The sequence below is a fragment of the Penaeus chinensis genome, chromosome 32, assembly GCF_019202785.1.
Source record: "Penaeus chinensis breed Huanghai No. 1 chromosome 32, ASM1920278v2, whole genome shotgun sequence".
NCBI lineage: Eukaryota > Metazoa > Arthropoda > Malacostraca > Decapoda > Penaeidae > Penaeus > Penaeus chinensis.
This window is the reverse complement of record NC_061850.1, coordinates 12,159,017-12,169,016: the sequence shown is the minus strand read 5'-3', so window position 1 is coordinate 12,169,016 and position 10,000 is coordinate 12,159,017. Positions and strand designations below refer to the sequence as shown.

The 10,000-nt window shown below is 38.5% G+C and overlaps 1 protein-coding gene across 2 annotated transcripts in view; it reads left to right on the top strand.

The window, feature by feature from the left end:
- The window catches only part of LOC125042537 (N-alpha-acetyltransferase 35, NatC auxiliary subunit-like), a 19,027-nt gene that overhangs the window by 7,286 nt on the left and 1,741 nt on the right, over positions 1 to 10,000 (top strand). The window contains exons 6-13 of one of the 2 annotated variants that reach the window (XM_047638216.1): positions 2,811 to 3,018; positions 3,891 to 4,072; positions 4,262 to 4,453; positions 4,700 to 4,840; positions 5,005 to 5,183; positions 6,368 to 6,578; positions 7,009 to 7,179; positions 9,187 to 9,279. In XM_047638216.1, the coding sequence (XP_047494172.1) occupies positions 2,811 to 3,018; positions 3,891 to 4,072; positions 4,262 to 4,453; positions 4,700 to 4,840; positions 5,005 to 5,183; positions 6,368 to 6,578; positions 7,009 to 7,179; positions 9,187 to 9,279 (1,377 nt within the window). Of the gene's footprint in view, positions 1 to 2,810; positions 3,031 to 3,890; positions 4,073 to 4,261; positions 4,454 to 4,699; positions 4,841 to 5,004; positions 5,184 to 6,367; positions 6,579 to 7,008; positions 7,180 to 9,186; positions 9,280 to 10,000 lie in introns of both variants that reach the window. The other variant, XM_047638215.1, reaches the window with a different exon arrangement.

The window sequence follows — 10,000 nt, the reverse complement described above, 5'->3', positions numbered from 1 at the left end:
ACCTGTTTTGGCTAATTTGTGTTACGTGCATTTTCTACAATTTTTGACCTTGGCAAATCTCTGAGGGAGGTAATAGCCATATGAAGTTAGGGTTTCTTTAGGTTATTTGAAAAAGGATTATTAAATCTGACAAATATCTTTTATATTGTCAAATATCAAAAGTGTCCATTTAGTAAGTATATTCTTACATAAAATGAGGCTAATGCATTTCTATGTCTCATTAGAGGATGAAAAGGAATTCTCCCTCCCTTATTTTTTGCAAGATGTTTGAGAAGAATGACATTAAGGCATTTCTAAGGTGGTTAGATTTACTCCAGTTTTCTCTCTCTCTCTTTCTCTTTCTCCCCCCCTCCCCCCTTCCCCCTCTCTTTCTCTGTCCCCCTCCCTCCCCCTTACAATTTTTTGCCTTTTATAACTATCTCTTTTTGAAATTATCTAAAATTTTGGTTATGCATGGAAAGAGGTTTTTATACAGTATTATAATTGATACATGTGATGTATTTAGTATATCAATATGGTTTATTTAGAGAATATTTACAAGCCTGGAAGAAGTTTGATTTTTTTTTTGCTGAATTTGCAATCTTCTAACTTTAATGAACTCGCTGTATGTAGCTACCTTTGCTAACAATATTTGTTCCCCTAAGACTAAGGATTCAGTTTTCCTAAATATTTGAAATCTGAAATGAGCAATAGTATTGGAATATTGGCTAGGATTACAAGCCAATAATTAGTATTTAAACATGAAATTGAAACTTTGACATTAGGAATTGGAACTGATGATTATTTATATTTGATATTTATTGTACAGCTGGCAGAATAAATTTATAGCCACCCCTAAGGTTATTGAGCTGGGATTTTATCTGGTAATACTAGTGCATTCAAGTATAACAATGTTGGCCATGTTGTTAAATAAATTCTGTTAAAAAGTCTAAGCAAACTTTCCCACTTTCATTTAAATATTTGAAATTAGATGCATAAGAAAATATTTGAAGAAATGGACATTCCCTGTTTTAATTTCCTAAGTAAATGTTAATGCTTATACATACTAAAGAATAAAATCTTCCATGAAATTTATTAGAGAAAATAATACTGCAACAAAACTAAGTAATTTTTTAAATGTTGCCCATGTTTACTTTTCCCTTTTCATAGCATTTACACACTAATAACATTAGAAGAACATAGTAAAATATCATCATATAGGCTTCCTTATTCTCACTTTTTGAGTCATGAAGCATCAGTGTAACATTTATATTCGGGTTAATGGTAAGTACATATAATCAGGCGCCTGAAATATTTTGGAAGAAAAGAGCTGATCTCCCGCCATTACAAAAAAAAAAAAAAAAAAAAAAAAAGGGGGGGGGGGGCAAAAAATTGTGATCTCCTTTCCTGTTTAAAGGTTCATCATCTCAAAGTTATATATACTTCAAAAAAAATTAATTACCATGGAGTGCTATATGATATTGTCTGTAGCTAACTGACGAACAAGAAAATGGTGTCTTTTCAACAAATGTTTTATAAGTATTACATGAAATTTATAATATATAAAGATATAGAATATGTAATTTTAATCCTTTGCCACCAGGTGGCATGTATGTACATGCCATGGCTTGCCAGGACTATATTCTAGGTGGCATGTGCATATATGCCATGGTGTGCCGGTCCTGTTTTCTGGGGGCATGTGCTGTGGTGCCGACATGATCTCTGGCAGTGGGGCCTGGGCCATGATGAATACAGCCTGGGAAAGAGGGCTTTTGCATTGGGAAACTACCCGGCAGCATTGGGTTAATAAAGTTCTACAATCAGTTCATTATGAAACAAGAGAGAACCAATGAATATCATATTTATTTCATTGAAAAATTAAGATATGGAATACGTGTTTTTTCATATGCTTTCTTATGCATTTCATATCATATAACAAAATATGAGTGACAAAATTTGCTTAGACTCTCTTTATTTTGTTTATTTAACAGCAGGGTTCATATTGTTATATCTGAATGCACTACAATGTTACTAGATAAAATCTCAACTTGATAATCTAAGGGTGGCCACAGATTTATTCAGCCAGCTATACATTTTTTCATGATGGAAAATATCTGCTTACAATTTTAGCCAAAATCAGCCAACTTTGGCAGAACGACATTTAGAATAGAAGAGGAATACAAAAAAAATATATATCCTTTCCCTAATTCCAATTCTATTATATCCATATGGTGTCTCTCGCCTTCCAGTCTCTCTCTCTCTCTCTCTCTCTCTCTCTCTCTCTCTCTCTCTCTCTCTCTCTCTCTCTCTCTCTCTCTCTCTCTCTCTCTCTCTCTCTCTGTCTCTCTCTCTCTCTCTCTCTCTCTCTGTCTCTCTCTCTCTCTGTCTCTCTCTCTCTCTCTCTCTCTCTCTGTCTCTCTCTCTCTCTGTCTCTCTCTGTTTCTCTGTCTCTCTCTGTTTCTCTGTCTCTGTCTGTCTCCCTCCCTCTCTCCCTCTCTCCCTCCCTCCCTCCCTCCCTCCCTCCCTCCCTCCCTCCCTCCCTCCCTCCCTCCCTCCCTCCCTCCCTCCCTCCCTTCCTTCCTCCCTCCCTCCCTTCCTCTCCTCCTCCCTCCCTCTCTCCCTCTCCCCCTCTCCCCCCTCTCCCCCTCTCCCCCTCTCCCTCTCCTCTCTCCCTCTCTCTCCCTCTCTCTCTCCCTCCCTCTCCCTCTCCCTCTCCCTCTCCCCCCCCCCCTCTCTCTCTCTCTTTCTCTTTCTCTTTCTCTTTCTCTTTCTCTTTCTCTTTCTCTCAAGAAAAAGATTAACTACCTTACTCCTGGTTTTTAACTTTCCAGCATGAGGATGCAGTCGCTCTCTTCTCAAGGATCAGGTTCATGAGACTGTTCTACGCAGCTCTAGCAGCTCTCATGCGAAGAGAACAAGCCTCCATACCAGAATCAGAGCGATACTTAGCATCATGCACGGAACTGGTTTGCATAATGCAGAACACAATCGGACGTGGCCTGAAACCCAAACATCATAAAGATGAAGAGGGGAATAAGGGTAAGGCCCGAGGTACTTATGTGTGAGTTTGTTTGGGGAATTAGTTGTAGTCTATTCTTTGTCCTTCCACATTATTTTGAGAGATTCAAGATAGATTGCCGGAGGTTTTAAGGTGAATATGTCTTTGTATATTTGGTAAAAGTTTTTTTTATAATTAGTTAATTAGTTGTCAAACTAGGTGAAAGTTTTGTAGACAATACTCTGTTTCAGTAGCTAAACATCATCAGTAGACAGAAAGGAATTGAGAGGTATGGATACTCTGAATAATATTTTTCAATGTGAGTAAATGAGAAAAAGAGTGTCAAGTAGCTCATAAAAATATACAGTCATAAGAGTAAATTTAACTCCTGTAATAGGTGACCTGATAGTGGTGTGAAATGCTTAATTGGTTTTCTAAAAGTTCCTTGGATAATATGATCAATAATGATATATACTTTAAAACCACAGTAAAATGGATGGACTTGTGATTGTACAGGGAAGGAAGGCTAGGTTATTACACAAATGAGGTGTGAGGTAAAGGCATAGTCATCCACTCAACTCTGATATTTTGCATATTCTCCCCATTGAAGCAGCACCTCCAGTGAGAGCTCCATCCATGCACTTGTTTACTTGTGAATATTACCCGCCTTCCTCACCTACAATACTCTGTGTCTCGGAGAACATTTGCCACACTGTAATGAATGATACATGACAAAATGTCTCTTGATACTAGATGCTGCCCCTGTAAACTACATTATATGTCACAAGCAGTGGAGGTTTTGAGGTGCAGAAATATTATGTCAAGGCAAGATTCCAGAGGGAAAAAGCTCTGCTGGTATTGGATTAAGAATCAAAGAAATTTTAAAAAGTTTTCCATCTTTTTCAACCTTCAGTGGATTATCCAGTCATCATGGGTTTTGAGCCCCTTGTCAATCAGCGCCTTCTACCTCCTACTTTCCCACGCTACACGAGATTACGAACACGCAAGGAAGCAATGCATTACCTTGAGGAGATGGTGGGACGCCTTCGCCATATCACCAAGATCACTCACTGCACAGGTTTTCATTCTGCTCTGGTATGCTTCATTTCTCAACAGTATTTTAGGTTTAGAAATGTATGTTTGATTTTTCTTATTATTAAGCATCTTCAGTATGTTCTTTTACTGATGATGCTTAAACTTGACAAGATATTCCTATGGTTTGGAAAATCCAAAGGGACTGGCACTTATAACCACAATCACAATATGGCTTACCTTGTTTTAAAGGAATTCATTGAGAACTTCTCCGAGACACGACCTTGTGTCTTGTCGAGATCATTGGCTCAGGTCCTCTACCTTGGGGGTGGCGACAAGCTGTGGGGAGGACAGACCATGGCAGAAGCTCTGAGGGAAGCTGCCCGAGGGTTTATATGCCCACCTGCATTACTACCAAAGGCGCCTGTAATGAACAATGTACAGGTGTGTCTCGCTCATCAGTGGATTCTTTTCCAATGATGAATTTAGATTTGTCTTTTGTATACATGAAAATATAAATTTGTGTCAGATAGTTTTTATAGGTTTCTTGATTTTTTTTTAGATAATTTGTGTACTAATTAGAGGCTTAGTTATTTTTTCTTTCGGACCACAGTTCTTTCTTTCTGTTTCATGATGTAATTTGAATAAATTTAATTTATTGACAAATTTACATTTTTATCATTTTTTCAGGCAAAAGAATATGTCAGCTCTTTTTTCAACCGTTGTGTAAGACCCTTTGAGCAACTTATCCAGACATGTGGGCACAACCGAGCACGTCAGAGAGACAAAGTTGCACACTTACTTGAGGAATTTGCAATGCTACAAGATGAGGTGAGTTTAAGAATTATACTGCAGTCACAGAAAATCTTTGGTTCTAAAGATAAGTGTCTTGATGTCATATATTTTATCTGTAAGATATAAATTTACTAAAATGCACCCACAGAAATTAAGACTAGGTCACATCCACATCTGACTCGACTTTATTTCAAATTCAGGCAGACAAAGTGGATGCATATCTTCACAATGTTCTCTTGAAGAGTGACCAGCCACGCCCTCACCTGGCGTACCTTGGCACCTGGGTCCTCTACCACACGTTACGACTCATGATCAAGTACCTGCTAACCGGATTCACACTAGAGCTGTATGCTGTGCATGAATATCATTATGTCTACTGGTAAGTAAGCACATCGAGGGGAATCTTGCAGTGGTGGAATTGAACTGATGTTAAAGCCCTTATTTTTTGCTTGATTGAGGAAAGCACTAGTAGTCTGAAGAATACTATGAAATTTTCATGAATTTGATGTTGATTCTGTTGCGTGTGTTGCTATCTACTTGCAATGTTTTGTTTTATATTGTTCAGTAGCGTAAAGGCATAGGAGAGCAGTTCCAGTGATATTGAAAGGAAAAAGTGTTTACACAATTACACATAAGTTGTAAAAATGTAAAGGGAGTGAAAATCTGTCCCGTTAACCCATAGCTTCTGGATGACATGAGGTTCACATCATGGTTGACTTGGTTGTGGCTCCAGGTGGCAGGTCATTCACGTCATGTTACTATGATGTATTCATTACATTTTGTACTGTTCTTTATACAGTACCCTCTTCCCCACATGTCACATACCCTGGGGCATTGCCTGAGGGAAAAGAGGTATGTCATGGTCTAATTGGCTGTTAGTTTGTATGAAAGCAATAATATTTAGCTGGAAGATGTCATGCACCAGAATGTTGTGCTCTCTTACTGGTACTGTGAACCTGTAAGAAATCTTCCTTTGATTTACATGATCAGTCACCTCATGTCAGTTATGATTTGGTGCTCTGCTAGTGTGACTATTTTGAATTTTGACACATAAAGGAAGTACTGAAGCCACAGGAGTAGCAGTCTTGTACAAACTGCTTACAATCTCTTGTTTTGTAAGAATAAGATCTGTGAAAGCAAGATCTAAAATGAATAACACCCATCTCTGAATATACAAAAACATTTAATTTCAATGTTTTGGATACAAGTGATACAAAAAGAAATCATATCACTCTGTTGGTACTGCACAGCAAGTGTAATGCACTGACTGTGTCTGATATAAACGCTGCAGGTAAGCACAGGTGCCCAAAGTACTCCCCAGAGGCCAAGTGCACTCCAGATTCTCCTACAAGCATTGGGATAAGCTTTATATTTTAAAGTTCAGGAAAGGGCTTTTTAATTCTCACTTAATTTCTTGAAATGGACAGTGTTAGTGATAATCATCACATCTTTGTCAGGTGGTGGAAAAGCATCAGTATTTCCTAAAAAATGTGAATAATGCCTACTGTGTTTTCACAATCAACCATCAAACTAATTTCGCTTCTTTGATGCCTGTCCACCCAGGTACCTCTATGAGTTTGTGTACGTGTGGCTCGTGAGTGCCCTCTCCCGTGCAGACGCCATGCTGCTGGAGCAAGATGGTTATGAGACCAATAAAGGAAAGAGTGGACGTTCTTCAAAGAACAAGAACAGGAATAAGAAGAAGCACCGACCCTATGGCAAGGAAATCACCTACTACCAGGCACTCCAGCATCTCTGTGGGGGATACTACAAGGTAAGTGATGAGAGGTTGAGGGAATGCAAGGAGGTGAGGAAATTTAGTAGTTGTGTCACAAGGTCTTAGAAGAGCATCTTTGGGTTGCCCTTTTGGTTTTATTAAAGTAATAGTCAGTGATAGCAGTTCTAGTAGTAATTCATGGAATTTAACTTTGGAGTTGCTAGGTGGAAAGTGGCAAATAAAGATATATAATGAATGACAATGTTGAAATGGAGTTAGAAGGAAGAATATTATGTATGTGAAAATAACAAACTTTGTATTTCTGAGTGCTAATTAGTGTCATATCATTGGCAGCATTGCTGTCATCTCTATCTTTATCATTATTATTATTTTGTTATTCATATTAATTTTTGTTGTTATTAATCATCATTATTGAACCATGAACACGATATCCTATACACTTACCATCTCCTTGTCATACCCCCAGGCCATGGTGGGCCTACGAGAAGCAGGGAAAGTCAAGTTACCCATACAGGAATTTGACAACGAACAAGTCCGCTATGAGCACCGGTTCCTGCCCTTCAGTGTTGTCATGACACCTCCCCCAGTGCATTATGACCAGTTCCTTTCCATGACTGACCTGTCCAATTTCCCACAGGTAGGTCATGTAGTTAGTCATGATATTGTTTTTATAAGGCTATGGGTTCTATCTTTTTTTTTTCTTTTTTTTTTCTTTTTTTTTTTGCATCATTGCTTATTTTGACAGTAAAAGGGATTTTTTTATATTTGTGTAAAGGGATTCACTTTTTACGATTTTACTTTTGTTGAATTGGAATTCCGAAACTGATTTCACAGAAGGTGTATTGTTGTTGTTGTTTTTTTCCTCATCTTATGTTATGCTACCCACCCCATTTAGGACCATTATTGAATTACCCCCTACAGTCTAGATAACATTATCATCGTCATAAAAAATTGGGCTTGAATGTTGGGTTATGCGCACATGCCATCAAGGGAAAATTTGGCTGAGGACTAGGTAATGGGAACTTACCATCATGAGAATTTTGACTGAAGGCCAGGGTAACGGAAATGATTTGCCACGGGTGCACAAAGCTCTTGGAAAGTGATTATAATCAGTGGGTATTTAGGAGGGGACTTTTGCATTATTTCAATCGATAAATGAGTGTGGAATGTACCATCTGTGAGCCACGACTAGGAAAACTGCTGGCTTCAGGGCGGAGGACACTATTTGTGTGACAGGTTGTATTACAGAAAATGTAATATTATAAAGAAATATAAATATTACAAAATTAACAAAATGTTACTTATTGTTATTATTATTATTGCACTGAATTTAGGACTAACTAAAGAGATGATGTGGAGTCTGTGTAAGGTAAACAGTCCATTACCATCTAAATAAAGCAAATCAAATGACAAATATAGACATTGGAAAATGGCAAAAAAGCAAAAACCCTTATACAGAAAGAGAAAATAACATTACCAAGGAGATGCATGGAGTCTTGTCATTGCACATGAGTGCTTGTGTGCACCTGGCCTACATGCCACACACCTATCAGAGTGGCTGCTCAAGTAAGAATAATGCCTGTATTGTGGGCCATGTACAGGCGGTGAAGCATCCGGATCCAAAGGGCTAAGTGCCTTTTGTTGGCCTTCTTCAGTTTCCTTCCATGTCTTGGAAGATAGTCTTTTTAACACTTTGGTTGCTATAGGAATGTGAATTGTCTCCCAGATGTGTTCATTTGCAGTCAGAAATGAAAATTATTATTAAAACATTTTCTGATATAGTGACAAAAGTTAAGTTTTACAGATGAAATATATTTTTTCTTTCGAAAATGCATTTTTTACTTGTTTTTGAGACGGAACACATAAGCAAGTGAATTTCATCCCCCAAAGAGGCTGTGTCTCTGCAGTTTATGCTAGAAACTTGTAAATCTTTTAGATTGGTTTTATGCGATGGATTCTGCCAAAGGGTTGAAGAGAACTCCAGGAAATGGCTGATGATTAGTATATGCTTGATAAACTGCACTGCCAGTAAGTCCTCTATACTCTGAAGGAAGTAAAGACTGCTTTAGTTTAGATTACTTGGTCTCAATATGCTACTAGCCAGCATTTCTTGCTCATCTACAGGCTACAAGTTATTTGTACATAGTACGAGTGTTTTCTGTGTTTTCTACAATTGATGGTTATGGTAATGCCTGTACGCTTTCTGAATTCATATAATGGATTTGTCTCCATAAATTCATACTTCATCCAGCTTGGTTGCTCCCCTAGCCAAAAATGAGGGGGTTTGATTCACATTAGTTGTAGGGTTGACTCAAGTAGAGGAAACTTGCTAGGCAGTACTGGATTTATGAAATGATACTTTTCACAGGAGAAAAAATATGAAAAATGGATTTTTCTAGATGATGCCAAGTTCATGGCAAGTAGGATCCTACATAGGTAATACTGGAATCCATGTTTGTGGCAAATAAAGACTTTAGGGGTTAAGTGTTAGTGGAGTGACCTTTAAGAAATTAGTTGAAATCATGTTTAGACATAGTGCTGTAGTTAAGATATGATGACTAATATTGTGAATCTATCTTTTGTTTAAAGATAATAACCCAAAATTTAAAAATGTATGTTATATACCTCACTGTCTTTTCTTCAGCCTGTGTCACCAGCCACTCTCTACCATGATGCAAGAAATCATTTCTTCAAGGCACGCACTCTGCTAGACACCATACATGCACCCAGCAATGAGGTAAGAATAGTAAAAATATAAACGACTGATTTTATACCCCTATATAAAATATATGCGAGTTTCTTTATGTGGTTATCATATAGGTATCATGTAGATTTGATATGGTGTGTGAAAATATGTTCAAGTAATATGGGAGGAAGGGTTTAGTTCCAATTGCCTTTTCATTTGATTAAGAAAATTGAACCCAATTATAGTTTAGTTTTAGTTTTGGGAAAGGTGGGCCAGGATGGGTGTTACTTGTATGCAGCCCTGTGCCTGGGTGATTGTTTGACTTGCAGTAATGTGTGAGACCTCATCCTCCATTTGTATATATCATCATCATCATTTTGGGGCTAACGCCGGCAGGGGCACATAGCCGCATCCACCCTTCGCTTCCACCTACAAGGGTCCCTCATGGCGAGCCGCCAGGCAGGGGCCCGGCCTGTCTCTAGTTCCTCACGACAGGTTTGATCTATCTGCCCAAGCCACGACCTTCTCGGTCGTCCCACAGACCTCCTCCATCCAGGGTTGTCTCAGACAGAGACAACCTGATGGGCAGGATCATCCTGCGGGAGTCGAGCCAAGTGGCCATATAGCCTTAGTTGGCGATCACGGTGAAGCCGTTGGTTGGACACATGGTCCTGCCAACTTTACCCCATGATCCGGCACAAGGATCTGTTACAAAAGGCATCAAGACGAGATTCCAGAGCACAAGATAGTGTTCAAGTTTCACTACCATAGA